Raw genomic sequence first — 26,797 nt, 5'->3', positions numbered from 1 at the left:
TTATTTATGCATTAATTTATTTATAGATTTATTTATTTATTGATTCATTTATTTTTACATTTCTTTGTCTTGTATGATAATTAGGTGGGTTGGTCTTGCTTACCATTGGTTCATCGTTGATTGAGGCGCTTGCTCGATTACTCTGGCTTTGTTGTGACGTCGGGTGGTGGTGAGACAGGTGTGTACTATGGCGGACGTTTTACAAATAGCTAGAGAGTTGCGCAACTTAGCAAATGAAGTTGATAACAACGCATCAAATGACTATGTGTTGTTTAGATTAGATGTGCTTATCGATGTTTTAGGAGAGATATTTGCCGACATGAACGTCGAAGAACAGCCTGAATTGTTAGGTTCTTTGCAAAATATTTCCCAACACATTCAAAATCTGTGCGAGTCAGATGGTACTACGGCGGGACGTCCATCGTACTTGCTTCCGATAAGTACTATTGAAACTTATCTCTCAATGGGTCAAACTGCTGTAAACATTGCAAAATTGTTTGGTGTCTCTGAAAGAACTATCCGGAATAGGATGGCGCATCATGGTTTAAGGTAAGCAGCTCCTAGTAGCATAGCCTTATAACCTACTAAGCTTTCACATTAGTGTTTATATTTGTGTGTTGTGTGGTTGATAATAGGTTTATTTTATTCTCATAGAGTAAGCGACCTGTTCTTAACTGTGGAGGACGCTGAACTGGATGCTCTGGTAGAAGATGTACTAAAGCGCCACCCAAATGCCGGATACAAAATGATGGTTGGACATCTCGGTGCACAGGGCATTCGAGTACAGAGTAAGGCGGGTTTTGTACCTTGACATATTAGCATCCTTGAGTAAAAAGCATGTAAAATAGAAATGAAATCAATTATATATATCGCCAATACAGATTATCTACCTGTTTATTACTGTGAAGTTTTTTTGAAATACGTCAGTATTGCAACGTTCATTGTTATTAAATAATTTAAAGCTAGAAAAACATCTCAGAAGTGTACTTATTCAGCTCAGTTAATTTCAAGTTTTTGTATGCACATCTGATAGTGTCAGTACAGTAATATTTTTGAACTTGTCCTTTAGGTCACCACTGAACATGTCAAAGGTGAACTCAAAGACTGGAATATTTACTGCATATTTTGATGAATTTACCTTTTTTAGGGCAACGTGTTCAAGAATGCATGAGACGGGTGGATCCTCAGGGTGTCCTTATGCGCAGTCTTCAACTGAACCCTCGGCGGCGTAGAAAATACTCAGTCCCTGCACCCAACAGTTTATGGCACATCGATGGTAACCATAAGTTAATAAGGTATGCTGACAATAGTAGAATATTATTTATTATTATTTATCATGTTCATCTGGATGCGTTTTCTATTTCAGACTGAAAAGGAAATGTCTGTACAGTTGAACAAAAGAAAATGCAATTTTTGCAAAAAGCAAAAGCATAAATGTGTAATTGGTGGGATGTGTTCATAGATTAATTCGATGCAGATCTCTTTAACACCATGAAATTAAATTTCATAACAACCATGTAGATATAAGTGTGAATTTGTTGGAGTAAGGTTGAACGAACTGTTATAAGAAGATGGCAATCAGACCTTTCCTCACTTAACTGTTCTAAAATGTAGATTCCATTTTGTGTGTGTGTATGTGTAATGCTAGGGAACTGAGGAACCCACTTGAATGAGTGGTGAAATATCTTGATCAACATAGAAACATATCCATTTGACTAGAACATCTTTGAAGATTTATTCTAACATGGTCTGTACAACTGAATTTTCAAAGACATTATTGGTGGAATTATACGAGCAGATCTTTGTGATTGTGTTGTTAAAGGTCCAGTAAGGGATTTCTAGAGAAACACTGTTGATATTTGAAATCACCAAAGCAAAATGCCCATACCCAAAAAGGATAACACCCCTATTTTGATAGCTCTGCCTCTAAATTCACGAAGACCCCTATGTTATGCGACACAGGCACCTCTTCCATCATGAGAGTACTGTATATGGTCAGTTGGAGCACTAAAATAAACTTTATCATCTGCCCTGCTCAGCTTAATCACCTGACTTGAGTATTATTGAACTACTGCGGGACATTTTTGGAGAGAAGTGTGAGTGAGAAGTAGATTCTCAACTTAAACATCTCTGAACAAATTGGCAGATGTTCTGATAGACGACATTCAACTGGAGACTATTAATGTAGTTAATCTGTTAATCTAGTTTAATAAGGTTGTAATCTGTATTAAAGGCACATTTTGATTAAACACAGTAATAAATAAATATTGTCTATTTCACACCTATTTTGTCCAACCCCTGTATGTAAAAGGTATCGTCTTAAGTATGTTATGTACTGTTTTGGCTGTTTTGATTTACTATAGAAAGTAAAATGTATTTTCCATCATTACTCAAAAGACTAGTTGTTAATGTTGTTGAAATAAATTTTCCTATATCTGTTCCAGGTGGCGTATTGTGGTTCATGGTGGAATCGATGGCTTTAGCCGTCTAATCGTATTTTGGAAAGCTGCCACCAATAATAAAGCTGCTACAGTCCTGACCAGCTTTTTAGAAGGTGTGAACCTGTACGGTGTGCCATCACGTGTGAGGTCAGATAAAGGTGGGGAGAATATCGAGGTTGCTCGTTTCATGGTTTCCACCAGAGGAGAGAACAGAAACTCGCACATCACAGGGAAGAGTGTCCATAATCAGAGGTATAATCAAACATATACAATGCCTTGCTACGGTTTCAGGCCCCTGGGTTTTTTTTTTTCTTTTTTCTTTTTTACAAAGAAATGCAAACAATTACCAAGATATGCATGGTTTCTAGAATAAAATAAACCATTCAAAAATTGTTACCAGGTAACTACCATCAATCTTGGAAACAAAATTCTTTAATTTCTTTTTTAAATGTTTATAATGTATGTGAAACTAAATCCCCACATCTGTAAAATAGATTTTTTAATTCATATTTTAGGCTATGGAAACTCCACTTCATGTACAACATTATAAATATTGGTCGTTGTTTTAAATGTTCTGTATTTTGGTTATTTTACTGTGTTAGGATTGAAAGGTTGTGGAGAGATGTTTATGCTGGAGTGCTTGATCTCTTCTACACAATCTTCACCAACCTTGAGAATGACGGGCTTCTGAATCCAGATGATGAAGTGCATCTCTATGCCCTCCAAAGGTGCTTCTTGCCACATGTACAGAAACATCTTCAGTACTTTCTGGATGGCTGGAACCACCACAAGTTGCGGACAGAAGGAAACCAGTCACCAATACAGCTCTGGTTAAGTCATCAACTGCAAGACCCTATCCAGGTATTTATATCAAAGCTGGTTAGCAATTATGACATGAATTAAAGGGTTAGTTCACCCAAAAATGAAAATTCTGTCAGTAATTACTCTCCCTCATGTTGTTCCAACCCCGTAAGACCTTCGTTCATCTTCGGAACACAAATTAAGATATTTTTGATTAAATCTGAGAGCTGGATCACTCTAAGGTGATTCTAAGTGACTGAAACTTGCTCGCCCAGAAAAGTTATTAAAGAGATCGTTAATATAGTCCAAGTGACTTCAGTGGCTCAATCCTAAGTTTATAAAGCGACGAAAATACTTTTTGTGCGCACAAAAATAATGACTTTATTCCACTATTCATTTCCTTCTCTCTGGGCCTCGAGTTATTTCACGTAGTGTTTTAACGCAGCCCGTCTGTGTTATACGCCACACGTATCTCACACATGACCAGCGTCGGCCAATAGTGAGCCTACGTGGTGACGTATAACACAGAAGCGCTGCGCTAAAACACTATGTGAACCAACTCGAGGCCCAGAGAGAAGGAAATTAATAGTGGAATAAAGTCGTTATTTTTGTTTTTTTGCGCACAAAAAGTATTTTCGTCGCTTTATAAACTTAGGATTGAGCCACTGTGGTCACTTGGACTATATTAACGATCTCTTTAATAACTTTTCTGGGCCAGCAAGTTTCAGTCACTTAGAAGCCTATGGAGGAGTAAGCCAGCTCTCAGATTTAATGAAAAAATATCTTAATTTGTGTTCCGAAGATGAACGGGTCTTACTGTCTTACGGTAGGTCGTCTTACAAGGTCTTATGGGGTTGGAACAACATGAGGGTTGTTAAATACTGACAGAATTTTCATTTTTGGGTGAATAACCCTTTAACATGTGATTGAATGGATAGATAAATATTAGATGATAGATCAGAGGTCTTCAATCCTGCTCCTGGAGAGCCACTGTCCTGCAAAGTTTAGTTCCAACCCTAATCAAACACACCTGATTCAGCTCATCAAGCTCTTCAGAATCGCTTGAGTATTCAAAGGCAGGTGTGCTGAAGCAGGTTGGAACTAAACTCTGCAGGACAGTGGCTCTCCAGGAGCAGGAATGAAGACCTCTGTGATAGATTATAAATTAGAGGATCTTAAATTAGTCTAATGGGCTTCAGTGTGTTTAAATTGAGTTTTAACAGTCTTGGCTCATCAGCAGTTTTTTGGGGATTTTTCTGAGTTTTGATAATCATTTTTAGGAAAACCATAAGTTAGATCAATTAAACAACATATAGCAACCCCAGTCAGAATTTTTTAGTTATCAATTGTCTATTACAGGTAGATGCCATGCAATATGGTATTGACTGGAGAGGTCCATGTGGTCACCATGAACCCGGTGTGGTGATTCCTGAAGTACAAATACATCAACTTGCACAGGAGGATGTTGAAAGATTGCCAGACCCAGATGTCCCCCTGTCTGATGTGTTGGAGGTGTACAGAGAGACTGTAATGTTATTATCCGAAATGCTTGAGTAGCAAGTATACACAATTTCAAAGAGCATCAGCAAGTTGCACTTATGTTGCATAAAATTATATGTGCCTGTTTTTGACCTCTTATCAACATTGTTTAAATATGTATCACTTGTTCTGATCTCATTAATGTAATTCAATTAATGCTATTAACCCCCCCCCCCCCCCAAAAAAAATATAATCAGTAAAGAACAATGCATGGACAATCAAACATTTTTATTGAACTTGTGTAATGACTTTGAACAGCCACACAATCTTTGTAATGTACCAAGATCAATAAACATTTCAAATAACTTGTTTGACCAAAGCTTAGTTTGGTATAAATTTGACAATGTTCTGAATGCATGTAAAAATTGCTTACAAGATTCACAGACTGGATTTCCAGGAAGAAAAAGTGAGACATTTTAACAGTGGCAGTTAATATGAATGAACTCTCGCAACCAGTGAATATTCTTCCATATTTCCAAACCATTTAGTATAGCTAGAATTTCTAGAACAGTATCTTTTTAGTACATCCAAGCAAATAAATTCTTACATTTAATAACAAATGTAATGACATAGCCAAAGCTCTGAACATTGCAGCATACCAAACATGTTTGAGATTTTCTGACTAAATATCCGATTTAGACATGAAACATTTTGAAAAATGGCATCTGATATTATAAACTTAGACCATTCCAAATCCATAATCTGAGCTCCAGATAGCAGCTAAAATATCTCTCTCAAAGGAAACGTAGTCCTTGTAATGACTAGGAAGCTTGAGAGTTTGATAGCATGTGGAAGACTTGGGTAGGTCTCCATCCACCACCTCGACGTCTAGGCTTCTGGGCAGCACATCCCATCCAGTCCAGAATTTCATTAGAAACCGTAAGATATTACTAGAAGCTGCATTAAAAAAGAAAAAAAAAGAAAAAGGCATTTGTAGCATCACAGATTTACATATTGGATTTAAATGTTAATTAAAAATATGCTAACTGCTCATCGTGATTTCAAAATAAGTTAACCCTCACTCAGCATGTTCTTGTTCAAGAAATTACAGTGGCTGTAGCATTTCTAAATGTCCAAATATACAAAATTAAGTGGACTTTTGATTAAATGTTCTAAGCCAATATTAAACAAGGATTAGATTGCGAGGTAAAGTATAAAGGCAATCATTAGACCACAGGGGTCCTTTGCAGGCTCTTGTTATAATACATAATGTACATAAGTTATATTCTTTATATTATATTGCATTATGTGTTTTAACAGTTTTGTTCTAATAAACCATATGATAATTACTTTTGAACCAGTTATTGTCTCATTGTTATTAATAATTGTTCAAATAACTAGATATATATTCTAAGTCAAGGCTGTTGTTCACTTACAAATGTGTGCTATTTTTATTAATCACAAAAAAATAAATCAGATTGCTCAATTAATTGTCGGAATAATGAACCGACTACTCGAATACCAAAATAATCGTTAGTGACAGCCCTATTAACAGTGCACCCATAGACTGTAAAAAATATGGACAAAGCGTCTGTGACGTCACCCATAGACTTTCTGAAGAACGGTTTTGAAGCCGTTTATGGGGGTATGGGGGGCGCCATCTTGGAAAATCCTAACCCCACCCACCTTCTAGCCAATCCATATATGGGTAAAGGACGCAGCGCGCGTCACTCAGCTCGCTCTGCTACTCCGGTTATCTCTGTGTCTATTTTAGGCAACGAAATATGTAATAAAACACCATACTGCCTCTTTTCGTTTTCATTGAAAGAAATCTTAAACATTATAGCCACACAAATGTGGTTCAGGCAACGCGTATTGATTATATTCACTGCATATAACGTTTGCCTATTTATAACAAAACGAAATATAAAACACAAACCTACCTCTTTTCGTTTAAATATAATATAAAAATATTAAAAATTTTTAATATGGTCCAGGCAATATGTGCATTTGTGGGTCAATGACGTATAAGGATTTTCAACAGGCCAATTTTAAAATACGAAAATTAACAATATATATTGCAATTGTTCAATCATTAAGAATGTTGTGTACATAAAAATTCAAATAAAAAATTTAAATTAAGTGATTATAGTGTTTTTTCATCTAGATGAATTGTCCATAGGCTTAAAAAATGTCATGTGGGGCGACCGTGATTTATCTTAAAATTAATTAATTTCCTTAACATAAATGTATTTTTTTTTTACATGTTCTCAGTAATTAAAGTGTTTAAAAACAGAGTATTTGAATTTCTTTTGAGTTTTTGTATATAATGATCTCATATTTTTATTCTGCAATTTCAGTCGCCTTCTAAAATGCAGTTAACAGACTTATTTTTCCTGTAAATTGCATAAAACTGATAGAAATGTTTTAAAAATATAATTTACTAAAGCATAATGTATCAGTGATTCATATTTCAGCCACAGAAATAAGATATTTTATTTTAAATTTAATACAGTGATAGCTTTTATTGGTCGCACCACATGATAAGTGGTCGCTCCAAATGACACGAAAACCTTATATAGTTAAAAATCTATTTAAAGAGATCAATGAACAATACATTTTATACACTTTTTTTTATTTAAACCAGATTTTATACAAATTTCACAGAATTTTCCTGAACATAAACATTTTATAAACTCACTTTTATAAAAAAAAAAAATCACTTCATAAACACAAGCGCACCATTTAATTTAACTTGACTTAGAAATTCTTTCTAACAAATAATAATGTTATAGATATAAATTATTTCATAAAAGTATTGTATACAGGTAACATTTGGGGTCAATAGTTTTTTTAAAGTAATTAATACTTTATTAATCAAGGACACATTCAGTGTCACATTCAGGAGCAGGCTATAATGTTACGAAAGATTCTATTTCAAATAAATGCTGTTCTTTTGAACTTTATATTCATCAAATAATCCTGACATGTATGAAAAATTTATCAGTTTCCCAAAAAAATATGAACATTGATAAAAATCAGAAATGTTTCTTGTGCAGCAAATCATTAGTGACCCTGGATCACAAAACCAGTCACAAGTCGCACAGGGTATTTGTGGCAATAGCCAACAATACATTGTATGGGTCAAAATTATCGATTTTTCTTTTATTCCAAAAAATCATTAGGATATTAAATAAAGATCATGTTTTATATTTTGTAAATGTCCTACCATAAATTTCTAAACATTTATTTTTGTGAGTGAATATAGCAATATTGCAAACATAAATGGACAACTTTAAAGGCGATTTTCTCAATGTTTCGATTTTGTAGCACCCTAAGATTCTAGATTTTCAGTTGTATCGGCCAAATATTGTTCTATCTTAACAAATCATACATCAATGGAAAGCTTATTTATTCAGCTTTCATATGATGTATAAATCTCAATTTCAAAAAATTTACCCATGTGACATTGACCCATTGAGTGGTTTTGTGGTCTAGGGTTACATATTAGAATTATTTCTGAAGGATCATGTGACACTGAAAACTGGAGTAACGATGCTGAAAATTCAGCTTTGATCATAGGAATAAATTACAGTTTACTATATATTCACATAGAAAACAGATATTTTAAACTGTAATAATATTTCACTCTTCTCCTATCAAGGTACTCTGCTCTTGCTGCAGGGTTAGAATTTTTTCGCTTGGCAGTGGCATCTGGTAAAATAGATTAAAATAGTTTTAAATAAATAAATAGGCAATAATAAATACACTACTAATAAATGCATTATTACTAAACTGAAATTACATGCTCTAATTTTTTTTTGTTGCATTTTTCTCATATTGTACAAAGAGTAAACACAAACTGTCTGAAATCTATAAAAAAGATCCCAAATTGCATAAAAATCTATTCCAAATGATACTAAAGTAAAGTACTTTTTTTATATAAACCGTCAATTGAATATAAAAGCATAAAACTGCCAATCTAGGACATATATCTATCATGGAAAACAGTCTGCAGTGGTCGCACCACATGATATTTGGTCGCACCACATGACATTTTCACATTCAGTCATAATTTACAGGCACAGAATTGGCCACCTAAACAAAACAAGCTAGCTTGCCAAAAAAGGTCACTATGAAACTTATAATAAAAATATATATTTGTAGAAATAACTTTAATATAATTTTTTTTTTTGAGGTCATACCACATGACATCCAAATGTGGCAACTACATACCAACCATTACAAAGGTTTATTTTTTTTCCAATTTGAGAGAATTACAAACCTGCTTGCTGCTTCCATGGGTCCTTGGTAAATTGGTTTATGATGTAACTTCCTGTGTTTGAATAGTTTTCAACATATAAGTCCCAAAATGGTAGTTCCTTGATGGTCGCACCACATGATATTTCATAAAATGGACATCATCGGACAAAGTTTGTTTGTATATTATGATGGAAATATAAATACAAATGCTTAGAATTTTTTTAAAGGATTACAAAACATTTTGGAAATCATGCCAAATAGTGCAGAATATAAATTTGAATAAATTCAGAGTAATTTCAAAGACGTTTTCAAAACAGAAGTTATGGCCGGACGGTCGCACCACATGATGTTTTGACACTTTAAATAACAAAAAAAATAACAAATAAGTAAAGGTTTTTGAAAAGTTAAAGTGAGTACATACATGGGAGAGGTACTATAAATATACAGTATCCTTTTATGCATTTAAACCCATTTTTGCCTGAAAAAATGCAATCGGACAGAAAATGTAGGCGTCACGTCATTGACCCTTGTACTAAACAACAGATGTTGCAGTAAACAACATGACAGATCATCTTCGTTTTATTACATTTACATTTATGCATTTGGCAGACGCTTTTATCCAAAGCAACTTACATTGTAGGGCTGGGTATCGATTCAGATGTTACAATTCGATTCGATTTCGATTCTCAAGCTCTAATTCGATTCGATTTCGATTCTCAAGCTCTAATTCGATTCGATTTTCGATTTCGATTCTCGATTCGATTTTTCCAATTTTGATTCTAAATTAATTTCGATTCGACTCACTCAATGAATATTAAATACAAATCCTATATTTATTAAAGGTCCCATGACATGACATTTTCAATTTCTGAGGTTTTTTAACATTAATATGAGTTCCCCTAGCCTGTATATGGTCCCCAAGTTTCTAGAAATTTCAATCGGTATAAATCGAGCTTTTCCTATCTTTCTCTGCCTTTGAGAAAATGGAGGCTCAATCAGGCTGATCTTGAATCCCCTCTTTATGACGTTACAAGGAGAAATGTTACCTCCCCTTTCTCTGCTTTGCCCGCCCAGAGGATATTTCTCGCCCATGAGAAAATGAGCTAGGAAACAGGAACGCGCGCGCGCGATTTTAGTTTGTCCACGAGAGACATAATGGCTTTTGAACGAGCAAAGCATAATAATTGCTCAATAATTGGATGTACAAATGAACACTGAAGGGTCAATACAAAGCTGGGCTTGCTGAACGTCTGAAACTAAAGTCTGGATCAATCTCTTTGGCTCAGCTACACACCTCGGACAAGTAAGTCAACTAATGATATATAAGTGTGTTGCTTTACTGTTTATGGTTAGCTTGTTACACGTAGAATGTGGCTGTCACATGAGCTATGCAGTTTATGTGTGTGAATACACACACTGTAACGCGAGTGTTGTACACTTCTTTGTTATTTGGATAACCGTTTTCCTGTTGGTCATATGGCGCACGCGATATCCGCATTTCAAGATCGCAGAGCTTGATGTAATTGTAATAAGATAAATGACAGACGTTACAGATCTCATGAAAAGGCAACAGTAGGTTAGCGTTAGCTACATGATAATAACTGTAAACCATCCGAATAAAGTACCGTATCCAAACATAATATTTTAAACTTACCATTCGGAAACGTCCTGCTGGAGCTGCTGAGTTGCAGCTTCTCCATCTGGATCAGATTCTGGGTCAAACTGAAATGCTTGAACGACTGCGTGTCTTCGTGCCATTGCAATATATCCAACATAAACAAACATGCATGGTATCGTTGCGCAAGATGGTCAAGGCCACGCCCACCCTCCACCTTGCGCCGCCTTTCTCCTCCTCATTATCATTTAAGGCTACAGACACCGAAACGGCCTGTCTGAAGGAAGCTCATTCTGGGACTGGTTTGTAGTGGCTATAATTCTGCACCGAGGCTGAATTTTTGGAAAGAGATTTCAGATACAGTACTAGGGACCACTAAGGTCTATATTAAAGCCTACAAAAAGTAGCATGTCATGGGACCTTTAAAAAAAGAAAAAGAAAAGAAAAAAAAGTGAACAAGTTTTCAAGTGTTTAATTAATAAAAAGAAATTAAGAGCTACAAACCTGTATATTAAACTCTTTTTATTTTAGGTACACTTGGGTACATTACAACAGAACCCAACTCTATATTTCAAATGCATACAATGAATAGACAGGATTTTGATGCAAGATGAAAAATTTATGCTGAAAATTGGACAAGTCAGAACAGTCGCATGTCTTGATCAAACAGGTTAACAATCCTCACATAAACCCACATATAAAAACGTTGCATATAATATAATATGTGCCCTTCCTGTCTAACAGCTAGGACATACAGAAATTGAATAAAATTATCAAACAGTCTGTGTTGCATTAATTATAAATTATATATTGACTAATCAAAGTTACAAAAGTTCTTTATTCAAGAGCAGTGAGTGTTTTTCTCTGTTCTCTTTGTTCTTTGATTAACTTAAAGGTCCCATGACATGCTACTTTTTGTAGGCTTTAATATAGACCTTAGTGGTCCCTAGTACTGTATCTGAAATCTCTTTCCAAAAATTCAGCCTCGGTGCAGAATTATAGCCACTACAAACCAGTCCCAGAATGAGCTTCCTTCAGACAGGCCGTTTCGGTGTCTGTAGCTTTAAATACTAATGAGGAGGAGAAAGGCGGCGCAAGGTGGAGGGTGGGCGTGGCCTTGACCATCTTGCGCAACGATACCATGCATGTTTGTTTATGTTGGATATATTGCAATGGCACGAAGACACGCAGTCGTTCAAGCATTTCAGTTTGACCCAGAATCTGATCCAGATGGAGAAGCTGCAACTCAGCAGCTCCAGCAGGACGTTTCCGAATGGTAAGTTTAAAATATTATGTTTGAATACGGTACTTTATTCGGATGGTTTACAGTTATTATCATGTAGCTAACGCGAACCTACTGTTGCCTTTTCATGAGAGATCTGTAACGTCTGTATTTATCTTATTACAATTACATCAAGCTCTGCGATCTTGAAATGCGGATATCGCGCGCGCCATATAACCAACAGGAAAACGGTTATCCAAATAACAAAGAAGTGTACAACACTCGCGTTACAGTGTGTGTATTCACACACATAAACTGCATAGCTCATGTGACAGCCACATTCTACGTGTAACAAGCTAGGTAACCATAAACAGTAAAGCAACCCACTTATATATCATTAGTTGACTTACTTGTCCGAGGTGTGTAGCTGAGCCAAAGAGATTGATCCAGACTTTAGTTTCAGACGTTCAGCAAGCCCAGCTTTGTATTGACCCTTCAGTGTTCATTTGTACATCCAATTATTGAGCAATTATTATGCTTCGCTCGCTCAAAAGCCATGATATCTCTCGTGGACAAACTAAAATCGCGCGCGCGCGTTCCTGTTTCCTAGCTCATTTTCTCATGGGCGAGAAATATCCTCTGGGCGGGCAAAGCAGAGAAAGGGGAGGTAACATTTCTCCTTGTAACGTCATAAAGAGGGGATTCAAGATCAGCCTGATTGAGCCTCCATTTTCTCAAAGGCAGAGAAAGATAGGAAAAGCTCGATTTATACCGATTGAAATTTCTAGAAACTTGGGGACCATATACAGGCTAGGGGAACTCATATTAATGTTAAAAAACCTCAGAAATTGAAAATTTCATGTCATGGGACCTTTAAATGACAGAGATAATTAGTGGCTACAGTGTACTGTCCCTTTAAGACCAGCCGCTGTTGACAGAGACGCGGAACTCACACGCGGACTCATTCTCTCACGAGGCACAACTCTTCACGTTCGTCATAAGACTGCTCTTATGTTATAAAGATACTCGACAAAAATACATTTTGGCATAATTGTGTGTGTTCTTCGTTCAAGCGCGAAAGATAATTCTATTCTGTGCTGTCTTGTGCGCACGCACGATATCATCGCAAGTTTTTCTGTCACAGTCACGACAGCATTTTGGCAGCATTTTGGTCATATAGCCTAATTGCGTATAGGCTTGTCATAGCGATTGCGATATGATTAAACGTGCAGCACTAATTGAGGTTATTTTATGATTTAGATAAAACTACCATAAAATCTCACAGCATTAGCTATAAAATTGAGTTTGCAAGCCTATGAACAGTGGAGGAAAACTAATACATAAAGATGGAAAAAAAATCGATTCTTGGCGTTTGAGAATCGATTTTGAATCGACCACATTTTAAAAAACGATTAATCGAAAAATCGATTTTTTTGCCCAGCCCTATTACATTGCATTATCCTATACATTTATACATAGGTATGTGCAATCCCCTAGGATCGAACCCACAACCTTGCGTTGTTAACGCAATGCTCTTACCACTGAGCTACAGGAAAGCTATTATTAAAATTTAAAACGACAAAACTCAATCAGTCAAACATACAAAGTCAGCGCTCTAGTCTAACCATACAACGGTAAAGTTAAATAGCTTATAAAGTTATGAAACTTCCCCTCAGCCAAAACGATTGGCCAGGGAACGAATTATAGATTCACGAGACCAAAAATCGCCCGTTAGATATACACAAGAGGAATTATATCTCATGTTTAACCACTACATAGACGTCAGAGTCAGCGGCAAACGTCAGAACGACTAGCCGAGGAAAGGCTGTACCAGGCGGGGTACATGAACGCTGAGCGCCCGGTGATCGTCTGGATCTCACAACTGGATCAAATTTTCATAAATCTTTATAAATAAACCACAGATTTGAGCTTTAAACAACTACATTCTCACCTGAAAAACTCTTAAAACTACATTTCATGATACAGAAACAGTAGTATTATATTTTAACTGTGTTAAAAAATGGCGCTTCTTATGTTGTCATTCTCCTTGGCGCAGCCTATGCTCGTTATCAGCTGTCAGTCAAGCTGTCAATCAAAGTTAACCACGCCCCTTATTTGTCATACATTTTATATCTAAATACGATCTAAACTAACGAGTTAGAAAAAAATTCACCCCCCTCACAGTTGTCAGGCACTCGGAACCTATCGAAAAATACAATAAAAGTCCATGGGACCAACCGTTAAAAACATGAATTTATGCTGTGAAAACGGACATTTTAACATGGTGGTCTATAGACATTTGCTCCCTTTTGGGACTTCCCTCTAGCGGATTTTCGATGTATTGCAGTTTTTCGCACTTCCGGGTAGGCTTCATTTTTCAGATTAGAATGTTGCTGCTTGAGTGCAACTCAAAAAACAAAATAATAAAAAAAATCCAGCATCTAAAGCAAAAAAATCTGTTGATTTCTCTTATAATTACCATTTCCAATGAAGGTGCGAAGGAATCCAGTGAGCCTACATGTGTCTTCAAGAGAAGCCTCGCTGTCTTCATCATGTGTTGGCCAAAATATCCTCTCTAAAACCATCTGACACATTGACAAAATTATCATTACTTAAGAATTGTAGAGCTCATAGGCGGAAATCGCGGGGGGGTCGGGGGGGTCAGGACCCCCCCTAACTGAGGGTTGTCCCCTCCTAAAAATATAATTAAAATGTGTATTGTAAATAATATAATGATATATACTTAAAATAATTGTTCAAGTAGTAAAAACAATAAAAATGCAAACGGGGCAACAACAAAAAACGTTTTTACATTTTGAGTCCCCCTCCCTTCCCTCACAGTGCTTTGGTCCACTGTGGGAGAGAACAAGTTTTTTCAGTTGTGAAACTCCAGTAAGTCAAGGTTATTTTATTCACTTTAAACCTAGGATGAAGTGATTATTTTTTCTTTAATACAGATTATGCTGTGTCATTAATAAATCATGACAATTTTTTTATGATAACCAATGTAGCCTACTTTTGTCACCGATGTAGTCCGCCTCGCTATGTTGGCGATTATAACCATGTTTAAATTTATACAGTCTGTGCGTTTACCGCGATCGTTTAAAACCGTTCCCTCACACACACCCATAAAGTGTACGCATACACTATGTGTAACGTTAGTCTTGTAGATTAACTGTTAGACAAGTGCGGGTGCGCATTTAGATTTTCACGCTTTCACTGTGTGATTTAGTCAGTTTATATCATTTAATATAGTTAATCTACTAATAATATCACACAAAGAGTGCAGTTTTTCTCCAGATATTAACATGATAATAAATGTGATTTAATAAATTGATAAATGAAAAGTTTACTTTTAGACACCATATTGCCTGTTTTAACTCTATTTCGCACGAAAATAGTTGAAAACTAAGCCATAGCACTGTATTTGCGTCTCTGAGAAACACACGAGGTATTTCCTTACTGAATTATGAATCAGCTTAATCGCAATGACTCACTCATTAACAATGAATTGCTGCCACCTACTGGCGGTTTTAATTTCACATTTAAATGATCTTTTCATGTTTTAAATCATTTTATATAGTATCAATATTAATATGTGCAAAAGCATCTAAATGCCATTTCAAATGCAGCTTCTGTGTTTCCTCTCCATTGCAAAGATTTTGTTGATACTTATTTAATTTGATTGGTAACAGCCCTATTGTGTCTTATTATTATAATTCAATTTAATTAAATGTATGAAATTGTCACAATGATGATGCATGCATCATCGGCTGTCCTCGGCAGTCCTAAACATGCCAAGTTACCAGCACAATAACACACGCAGCAAAATATTGTCTAATTAGCCTATCGTTATCGATAAAATCCCTGAAAAAATAATTTTTTGTCAATTTCGCACACCAATGAAGAATATTTTGGTCAATTTAGTCAGCTTTTTCAATGAACCAGAGAGAAACTTTGAGAAGAAGGATAATGGCACGGTCTCCATGCTAGCTACACTAATAATAGTAGTAAGACTTTCCTCTGTGTACTACACATATCCATAGAAAGTAAAATTTTGCCTATATTATTGGTGTCCCCTTCAAAAATTGATCTTGAGGAAAGTTATGTTAATTGTCCCCCCCAACATTTAGATGAAAGTTACGCCCCTGGTAGAGCTCAACAAAATTACATAAATGGTCCATATCTTACCAGTGGGGTGTACACTGTATCACAAGTCCTAGGAAAGAGAAGAGGAATAGTGTCTTTCCTCTCAGTTAGCAAAGGCCAGATCAATGTTTCCTTCAAACCCCGCCGAAGCTGCTTTACTTGCTTGTAAGTTCTTTCAAGGACCTTCACATAATTTAATTTGGATTGGAAACATACATTACATTTCTAAATTTTAAGAGTATTCCAACCAATAGTGCATACTCACTGCATGAATGAGAAGTTTGTCAAGCAGCCATCTTCTGTTCTCTGATGTCACACCAGGCAAATCCCAGGACACTGCAAGGTCTGTAATAGCCCTCTTTTCCTCCTCTGATAATTCACCTGTGCCTTCCAACTGGTCATAAAATAATAATTATATACATTGCCTGGCCAAAAAAAAGTGTCAAAGTTTGGATTTTAATAGGCAAATACTTAAAGAGTCAATCTTGTATTGACAACACAAGAGGTGAGCACTCTGTAAAGTCTCCAGCACATCCAAAAGACTTTCACTGAGGTTAATGTCAGGACTCAGAGGTGCCAATTCACGTGTGAAAATTATTCCTCCTAATAGTCCATTCTTTCACAATTTGAGCCTGTTGAATCTGGACTTTGTCATCCTAGAATATGGCCATGATGTTTATTCCTACATGTGTGTTTAAGAAATGAAAAGCTGCACACTCCATCAATTAGGGTTAGAAGAACTGTTGCCAAACATATAACATGCTAGAAACATAATAATCACTGCAATAATGATCCAATCATAGTCTCTGAAGTATTTGCCTAATAAAATCTAAACAACAACTTTTTTTTGGCTGCATAGTGTATTTGTTTTTGTGTAAGTAAATGTTTTATTCCCAGCTAATATATTTAATGAAAATTAATAAGAGTAAAGATTAACTAACCATCTCTATTACTTGACGGACATCAGTATCCACACAGTCCAGTATATCTATTGTGGCAGTTTCAGGGGGTCCACCAAAAAGCACGTGGATTATTGCTGGGCTTAAACCAGTTAAGCATGGACCACCATGCAGGAATGAGTGTCCGATTATACGGCCTGCCACCACAAAGAAGTCACTATCCAGAAGACTCTGTGATGTTGAGGGTATCAAGTGATCCTTTTCACCCTCAAAAAGAAGTGTTCCTCCGGGCACTTAAAGAAATAAAGCCAATCACCATGTTACAATCCGGCATGCATTACAATAATACAAAATGCAGAAACCTTAATGCATCAACCCTAAGGCCAATGGCAAGTAATTAACTGTTGATGCCAACAAATTGCTGCAAACTTCTTTCAAAGTTATCCCAAGAAAACAGAAAAAGACAGAACATGTATTGTATAGGTCACTAACCAAGTTGTAGTTCAAAACCATGCTGGAGTTTTGACATGATGGTTGCGAAAACATGACGAGTCACACCGTCTCCAATTGCAGGATCCCCTTAAAGGCAAAGGTATAACAGGACATTAACGCAAACAAAAATCAGATTCAGAACTGTATCACATTATAGCAGGGGTGTCCAATCCTGCTTGTGGAGGGCCACTGTCCTGCAGAGTTTAGCTCCGACCCTGATTAACCACACCTGATCCAACTAATTAAGACCATTAGACTCACTAAAAACTTCAAGGCAAGTCTGTTGGAGCTAGTTGGAGGTTAAGGCCACATTTACGCGTGGTATTTAGAGAAACGAATATTTCCCCCCCCTACGTTTTCAATAATAACATTGTGCACACAACCTTGTTTTCAAAAAAGTTGTAATTTTAATAAAGTTGCATAAATACGCCGTCGAGCGCCATCATAACTATGTCATAGGGCACTCAAATAACGTTAAACATGACGTTAGGCATTTTCTGGTGCATAATGTGACGTTTGAGAACCCATTTCTCCCAGTTGACACGGCAACACATTGGCGGCGTTATCAGAAATCTCCACTTTGGCCGGAGTTTTTAGAAATAATCGTTTTCTATGATAAAAACAGGGTTTTCTTGTGCGTCTTCCCTTCGTGTAAACATGGCTTAAAGGTGAACTAAGTAACTTTTTTACCTTAACTGAACAGCTTCGGAGTCATTGGAATGGTTATATTACTTATTTCGGGTTGAATGGTGGTCGTTTCGCACCCCCCTGGTGCCCGTGAGCGGAAAATCCGCACTTGCAACTTTGAGCCGGCGGGCCGCCGCGTCAGGAAGCATCGCGTGATATCAGGTCTCGCGATGTAAACAATTGCTTTACGGCCAAAAGAAATCTGCTAAAATGCTGTCATTATTGCGCTCCCTCATGCTGTTCGAACCCGAATGAAGAAGATGTTTTAAAGAATGTCCCATCTGCTTTAATGTCGTTGCTCTGCTGGTGTCTGAGAATTGGCAACGAGTTTTTACAACAGTGTTGTCAAATATCTATTCTGAAGCTGTGGGGGGAGCTCTAGAGAGAAACCTGTGAGCAAAAAGCGAGAATACAGCGAAGAAATCCCGGAACTACTGAGCCCTGCTTTAACTCTGCAGGACAGTGGCCCTTCAGGAGCAGGGCTGGACACCCCTGTATTATAGGATTTACTTTACCTACCATGTAGTGTACATTTTAAAGGACAAGCCCATTCTACTTTTGCCATCTTGTAGAAAGTCAAGATTGCTCTCTCCCTGTCTTCAGGACTGTCTCTCATGTCCATCTGGAAACTGAGCTCCTTTCCCCTTTCATGTGTCTTCAAAAGGTTTTCTCTGTACTTCTTTGAGGCCTCTGTTGCATCTGGCTCAAATTTCCAATCTAAAACCAGAGACATTATCCACAGAAACAAACATTAAAAGGCATATGATCAGGTAAAGAAAAAAAAAAAAAAAAAAAAAACATGACCCGTAATCTTTGAAGACCGTAGGCACATGTTGTGTTTTCAAATGAACATTATGAGATTTGCTTTTTGTTCTATACCTGTATTTCTCTGCTTAATTTATTAATTGTGGAAATAAATAAATCTAAAAATAAATTAATGCATAATTCAAAGATATATTGTGCAAGTCAACTATACAAACCATCAAGTTCAGTGCTCTCTTCATCTATTGTGATGAGCTGTGAAACTGTCATGCTTTCCTGATCTTGCATTGTGCAGTAACTGGTGCTGGGATTTACATCATTTCTTTCCTGCCTCACAACTGTACTTTCAGTGCTGCTTGAAGTGGCCCTTTCTGTAGCTCTCTCACTCACTACCTCAACACTGACCTCCACTGACCTTCAGAAAAGGGGTAAACACAGACTGTTTAAAGGGATAGTTCATGCAAAAATGGAAACTCTGTCATCAATTCATCCCTCTCATGTTGTTCCAGAACACAAATGAAGGTCTTTTTAATGAAATATGAGTTCTCAATGGACACTATTCTGTCTAATGGAGGGACAGTCAGATTTATCTTCATTTGTGTTGTGAAGATGAATGAAAAACGTTTGGGTTTGGTAAGACATGAGGACAAGTAATTAATAAATTTTTAATTTTTGGGTGAATTTAGCCTTTAAATGGTTTAAAAACAACAACAACAACAACAATAATAATAATAATAATAATAATGACATTTTAGTAACTAGGAGGGTTTATATACACTCACCTAAAGGATTATTAGGAACACCTGTTCAATTTCTCATTAATGCAATTATCTAATCAACCAATCACATGGCAGTTGCTTCAATGGATTTAGGGGTGTGCTCCTGGTCCTGTGAGTATTTCACAATCTGCTCAGTTACTGGGATTTTCACGCACAACCATTTCTAGGGTTTACAAAGAATGGTGTGAAAAGGGAAAAACATCCAGTATGCGGCAGTCCTGTGGGTGAAAATGCCTTGTTGATGCTAGAGGTTAGAGGAGAATGGGCCGACTGATTCAAGCTGATAGAAGAGCAACTTTGACTGAAATAACCACTCGTTACAACCGAGGTATGCAGCAAAGCATTTGTGAAGCCACAACACACACAACCTTGAGGCGGATGGGCTACAACAGCAGAAGACCCCACCGGGTACCACTCATCTCCACTACAAATAAGAAAAAGAGGCTACAATTTGCACAAGCTCACCAAAATTGGACAGTTGAAGACTGGAAAAATGTTGCCTGGTCTGATGAGTCTCGATTTCTGTTGAGACATTCAGATGGTAGAGTCAGAATTTGGCGTAAACAGAATGAGAACATGGATCCATCATGCCTTGTTACCACTGTGCAGGCTGGTGGTGGTGGTGTAATGGTGTGGGGGATGTTTTCTTGGCACACTTTAGGCCTCTTAGTGCCAATTGGGCATCGTTTAAATGCCACGGCCTCCCAGAGCATTGTTTCTGACCATGTCCATCCCTTTATGACCACCATGTACCCATCCTCTGATGGCTACTTCCAGCAGGATAATGCACCATGTCACAAAGCTCGAATCATTTCAAATTGGTTTCTTGAACATGACAATGAGTTCACTGTACTAAAATGGCCCCCACAGTCACCAGATCTCAACCCAATAGAGCATCTTTGGGATGTGGTGGAACGGGAGCTTCGTGCCCTGGATGTGCATCCCACAAATCTCCATCAACTGCAAGACGCTATCCTATCAATATGGGCCAACATTTCTAAAGAATGCTTTCAGCGCCTTGTTGAATCAATGCCACGTAGAATTAAGGCAGTTCTGAAGGCGAAAGGGGGTCAAACACAGTATTAGTATGGTGTTCCTAATAATCCTTTAGGTGAGTGTATACATTGACTGGTTCAAACTGACAAAGTCTACTGTAATTCAATAGATAATAGTTCTGTCCTGTAAACCCAAAACAATGATAAATAAACATTTCCATAAGAGACTCCATTTAAAAAATAAAACCTCAAATACCTCCCGCACTCATCACTGTGAGACTTGATAGCTGCAAAGGAAAATTCGTCTCCACACACAACACATTTCTGAGGTGGTCCAATTAACTCATCTCTGCTAGGAAGACTCGCCTGCAAGAAAACATCACAACAAAATAACATGTCATTCATGTTTAATGTAAATGTTAAAACATTCCCTGTTTGAAAGTATGTAACTTACTGGTTCAACTTCAATGTTACGTTGAAGTGGACGAATGAAAATGGTTGCATGACCAATTTGGTTTTGAGGATCTTTCAAATATTTAACATTGTATCCCTCATTTGGACAGGGTATCAGGCTGAGATAACGGCTCCTTGTGTTCCCAGATATTTTTAATAACTCAAACCCACCACCTTGTCTGAGTTTTGGATAAGCCTCCAAGATGACATCCTTAAATTTTTGGGGATCTGCATGGCACCCTTTAATAAAAATAATAATAAAAAGATAAAATGTAAGATACTGGGACAAATCTGACAGTTATCACTTATTTTTGACATACAGTTCAGTTCAGTTTTGAAAGCTCCAGACAACTTCCGTTAAAATTTTATTTAAAATGACTACTGACAGACCGTACTGTTTTTTTAAAAGAATATTTGCAACCAACAGTGTTGGGGCACCACTGAGAACCATATTATTGTGTCCTACTATACTGCCCTACAAAACAAAAGGGCAGTAACTGCATTTTTGGTCAAAAATGAGTTATTATCATTTTCATGACATTCAAGGCATCCTTTGTTATGTGACAAAACATCTTATCTCAAATGTGTGTTGTTTTGGAGAAAAATGGTAATAGTTTTTGGAGAATCTGTAGTTACTGCCTTTTTCCTTGGTATGGTGCCCCGTTTTTGGTAAGTAATACAAAGCAAGTTTACAAAGCAAGAATACAGTAACTGCAAAATAGGGGTAAAATATCAAATTAAATATGAGGATTGATATGTACAAAGAATAAGCTAATATAAAGTAACAAAACAGCCACATGTCCAATAATCTACCTACAACGACTTAGGCTGGATGACAGGATAACTTTAAAGTCGTTTTTCTCAGTTCTGCACTCTGCGTAGTTACTGCCTTTTTGCTTTGTAGGGCAGTATATAAGACAACAGTTAATTAATAATCCAAATGTGTTCAAGAAAACCTTGCTTTTAAACAATAACATTCCAATAAGCTGCTTTTTACATACCTCGAAAGGTGACACGTTTCTCCCCTAACCCAGCAGAGAACAAACTGTCTTTTGCACAGCGACTGGGTACTAATTCTGCATTTTTGTCACCAAGACAGCAAAAGTTATGTGTAAAGCTGCAGGATACTGCTCGACTCATTACAGGCAAGCTTGTTCGTCTTGCAAATCCTCTTCCTCTGTAAGGTGTAAATAGTCTTGCAACTTCAGCTAGAACGTGTAGGAAAGTAAACAAATCAGCCATCATTTTTAAGTGAAGGGGACAATAGTAACAGAAGTGCAATAAAAAAATGTCTGACCTTTGTCAAACTGACATGTTTTATTTTTCTTATTTCTTGCTTTTAGCTGGCAAAAAAAAAAAAAAAAAAACTACTGAACAATAACCACTAATTTCTATATTTTATTATTCATTTTCTATGACAATTTTATGATCCAAGTAACTTACTACAAACAGTTGAGCATTAAACGTTTATTTTGCAGGTATGTAAAGTAACATAACTCATTTACAGAGTTATTTATAACCTCTTTATCATGGTCTGGGTGAATACTCGATTCTGATTGGCTGCAGGGTGTCCATTAAAAAGTGATAGAGGACACCTAGTAAAGGAGTTCTGGTGAAACTGACTGTTTACCGTTCGAAATTAATAAATAAATGCGCTGGCTACATCAGCTGCGAGAAACCACTTAAGGGTGTTTGTAAAAACTTTAGATTTCGATTGTAAAACTAATTAAAATATAAACTAATGTTTTAAAAATGTGTTATTTGGCAAGTGACCATGGTATAAGCGGGTTATTCAAGGTGTCCATTGTCAGGTATTAATGGACTTTGGCGGAGGCAACCGTTCACGCCTCGCCGTCGTCCATTAATACCTGACAATGGACACCTCGTCGGGCATTAACCCTTACTTATAACCTCATCAGTAAGATACTGTGTCTGGATTTCATTTTTATTTTTACCCAGTTGACATTGACAATCACAGAACCGAAAAATCCAGGGCCGCGTTTCCAAAAAGGCCTAGCCGTGGACCTATAATAGGGTACGGAGCCCCTAAAGGGACGTGGTGGTGGAAATTTTTTTAGGATGGGAGAGTTTTTTTTTTTCAAATCTTTTGCGTTCCCCCGAGAAACTTTGCGTTCCCACGCAAAACTTTTGCGTTCCCACGCAAAGATATTTGCGTTCCCACGCAAAGATATTTGCGTTCCCACGCAAAAGTTTTGCGTTCCCTCGCAAAGATATTTGCGTTCCCACGCAAAACCTGTTTTGAGCTCGGACAGACACTTCCTGTTGTAATGTCCCGCTGGCAGTGTTTCAGAGCTCCGTACGTTAATGGAGCGTTTTATAGTGTTTGAACTTGGACTCAAATATAAAGAAATGCGGTCAGTGCTTAACTGAAGGAGTTCAGTGAAGTTGGCAATATTCACATAGGCTATTCGAACTTCCCTATTCTTGAACTTAACTTTGTTAAAACACAAACGACAACTATTTACAATCACAGTAACCTAGACAACGAGCTATAACCCAATTCTCAAATCCAAATAAGGGGCCGTCTGTAAAGTGCAAATCTCAAAACCCTTCTGCACATTTTATATCATTAAACATATTCAATAGCTTCACTGTGACACACTGTACGGTCAGTACAGTGTGTCACAGTGAAGCTATTGAATATGTTTAATAATATAAAATGTGCAGAATTGTCACCAAATTCAGTTCACACATCACTGCTCTCCTGCTGGTTATACTAGGCCTACATTACTTAGTTTGATAAAAAATGCAGAATTTTTATGATTATTTATTATGAAATAAAAGCAATAACTTCACCCTTTTTAGAAATAAATATAAAATAACTTCACACTCTGTGAAGTGTAGGCTTAAGCCGCCTTTCCACTGCAAACGACAAACGACAGCCGTCGGACCGGAAGTCATTAATTTCCTATGGAGAGACGTACGGGAGCTGCGGGGAGTTCCGATCATATGTGTATGCGGAAATTTCGGATCCGATTTGAGCTTCGGATGCGTTGAAATATCTGAACTTCTGCGGCTAGACCGTATGCGACCGGTCGACCGGATGTGATGTATTCTAATCAAAACTATGAGCGCGAAGCTAGAATTACCAATATTTTAATACTTTAATGTAAACGCTATTCCTGCAAAATGACGGTTATTAATAATTATGGCAGAAAAAAATATTTGTATCATATTAAATCAATATTTATATTGATTAGCTCTATAAAATCGACTGTTTTTAATATATAAGATGTATTGAGGGTCATTTGTTTTGTGTGGATATATTCATGCATGCATTACATTCATTAAAATCATTAATTTTACCATTGTGAATAGCCGAGGGTAACGGTTGCATCACGACCAATTTCAAAGTTCCGTGCGACTGACACCAGGGGGCGAAATGCGACAATCGAATGCGAATGTCGTGCGCAGTGGAAAGGCGGCTTTACATACAGTGTAGGCTACAGTGTAATGCCATCAAATTCAGTAAGCAAATATAATGCAAAAGCTGCGTATAGCCTACCAATATAATTTGTGTAAAGAATAGGCCTACTTATTTTTTATGTGCAATTATTTCCCAAACTATTTGTTGTAGGCCTATAACCAACATTAGAGCAGTGATGTGTCAAGTGTAAACTAAATTTGGTGTGTTACAGTGAAGTTATTGAATATTTTTCATAATATAAAATGTGCAAAAGCAGTGTAGTATGACCAGTGGGTCACCATTGATACTGAATTGGGTGGCACTACAGTTTGTAACATTGAAGTTAATGATTATTCTACTGTGAGTTGATGCTGTAGTCGTTTTTGGGTTATATTGCACTTTGCAGACGGTCCCTTCGAACTTGTCTCTCAGCCGCCTGCTCATAGAGATCAATATTATAAAGCTTGTTTTGATGACAATCAGGTTTTAGCTCGTTGTCTAGGTTACTGTGATTATAAATAGATGTTGTTTGTGTTTCAACAACGTTTAGCTCAAGAATAGGGAACTTCGAATAGCCTATGTGAATATTGCCAAATGCCAACTTCACTGAACTCCTTTAGTTAAGCACTGACCGCATTTCTTTATATTTGAGTCCAAGTTCAAACACTATAAACGCTCCATTAACGTACGGAGCTCTGAAACACTGCCAGCGGGACATTAAACAGGACGTGTCTGTCCGAGCTCAAAACAGGTTTTGCGTGGGAACGCAAATATCTTTGCGAGGGAACGCAAAAGTTTTGCGTGGGAACGCAAATATCTTTGCGAGGGAACGCAAAACTTTTGCGTGGGAACGCAAAGTTTCTCGGGAGAACGCAAAACTTTTGCGAGGGAACGCAAAAGATTTGAAAAAAATAAAATTGTCCCATCCCCCAAAATGTTCACCACCACGTCCCTTTAGGGGCTCCGTAATAGGGAAACGCGGCCCTGGATTGCTCCGATTTTCATAGAAGCCATCGGTGGTTGAGAAACGCAACCATTTCAGTCATTTAGAGTGAAGATCTAGTCATTTATTACAGAACAGTCATTAGACTAGAAAACCAACCATCCACTGGGTGTCTGGGTGTCATAAACCCAGCGCCTGACGTCGACGTCGACGCCGACGGTTCCACACTCGATGACGATGCTGAGAGGGATCACATAAGTAGCTTCAGCTTCGTGTTATTATTTCTGGAAAAATAGTTGACGCAACAAAATATTTCGGCATAATGCGATTAGGTGAAAATGACTTACAACTCTCCAGCTGATCTGCCACATCCCGTAGCAAACTTGACAAGGAATTATTTCTTGCCGCCATTCTTTTTTTTTTTCTTCTTTTTTTTGAAAAATCTCCTCTCTATTAGCTAAGCCTGACGATTCTATTCGTGAGCTCTCAACCAATGATGCACTGAAGCTACACAAGGACCGCCTTCCTCATTTCCATGTTACACACAGAAATGTAAAAATAAATGAATCAATAAATAAATAAATAAATCTAAAAATAAATACATGTGGAAATAAATACATCTATAAATAAATGAATGCATAAATAAATAAATAAATCTAAACAATAAATGTAAGAATAAATATAAAAATATAAAAATAAATAAATAAATAATTAACGAATAAATAAAAGTTAAAACGATTTTTAAAAAATGTAAAAATGTATATAAGCAGAAAATAATACATTAAGGGGAAAAAATAATACAAAAATGAATTTGATTAAAAATGAATCATATTTATTTTATCAAGTCGTTTATTTATTTATTTCTTTTCCTATTATCACATTTATTTATCTATTTAACACATTTTTTTATCTATTTATCTATTTATTTATTTATTTATTTATTAATTTTTAATTTCTGCAGGTTTGGTCCTCCATAGCAATGCAGCACTCAGAAATTATTTTTTTATGATTTCTTTTATAAATAAAGTTTATTTCACACAGTTACATATCATATGTGTATATATATATATATATATATATATATATATATATATATATATATATATATATATATATATATATATATATACACACATATGATATGTAACTGTGTGAAATAAACTTTATTTATTTAAAACACTATTTATTCACACAGTTACATATTATATACATATAATATGCAACTGTGTGAAATAAACTTTATTTATTTGTTTGTGGTTTTCATTGTGCAGAAGAGTGACGCTTGTGGTTTTGTTGTGTTTGGCTTTACTAACACAATGACGCTTTATGAAATGAGCAATAGCTGCTAAAACCTCACTGTTAACCCTTGCTGTAAAAAAAGGCCTAATTC

At 36.5% G+C, this 26,797-nt stretch overlaps 2 protein-coding genes across 2 annotated transcripts; one reads left to right on the top strand and one right to left on the bottom strand.

Moving 5' to 3' along the window:
* Nucleotides 1–27: 27 nt before the first annotated feature.
* On the top strand, nucleotides 28–4,799 carry LOC311277939 (uncharacterized protein; the record flags this gene model as incomplete). Its single annotated transcript, XM_084388437.1, has 6 exons — nucleotides 28–549; nucleotides 655–788; nucleotides 1,148–1,295; nucleotides 2,445–2,693; nucleotides 3,044–3,302; nucleotides 4,602–4,799. Exons 1-6 carry the CDS (start codon nucleotides 188–190, stop codon nucleotides 4,797–4,799), a joined length of 1,350 nt encoding a protein of 449 aa, XP_084244563.1. The 5' UTR covers nucleotides 28–187.
* Nucleotides 4,800–5,460: 661 nt separating this feature from the next.
* On the bottom strand, nucleotides 5,461–26,019 carry LOC311277861 (uncharacterized protein; the record flags this gene model as incomplete). The annotated part of the gene is made up of 13 exons (XM_084388330.1): nucleotides 25,755–26,019; nucleotides 25,567–25,647; nucleotides 22,039–22,245; nucleotides 21,039–21,277; nucleotides 20,841–20,950; nucleotides 19,029–19,225; nucleotides 18,568–18,765; nucleotides 17,362–17,448; nucleotides 16,912–17,162; nucleotides 16,236–16,364; nucleotides 16,013–16,153; nucleotides 14,301–14,406; nucleotides 5,461–5,678 (listed from the first exon to the last, which is right to left on the bottom strand). Exons 1-13 carry the CDS (start codon nucleotides 25,816–25,818, stop codon nucleotides 5,461–5,463), a joined length of 2,028 nt encoding a protein of 675 aa, XP_084244456.1. The 5' UTR covers nucleotides 25,819–26,019.
* Nucleotides 26,020–26,797: the final 778 nt, after the last annotated feature.

This window comes from Rutilus rutilus (genome assembly GCF_951802725.1).
Source record: "Rutilus rutilus genome assembly, chromosome: 1".
NCBI classification, from domain to species: Eukaryota; Metazoa; Chordata; class Actinopteri; order Cypriniformes; family Leuciscidae; genus Rutilus; species Rutilus rutilus.
Note: the sequence above shows the minus strand (reverse complement) of the source record. Positions and strands in the feature narration are given on the sequence as shown.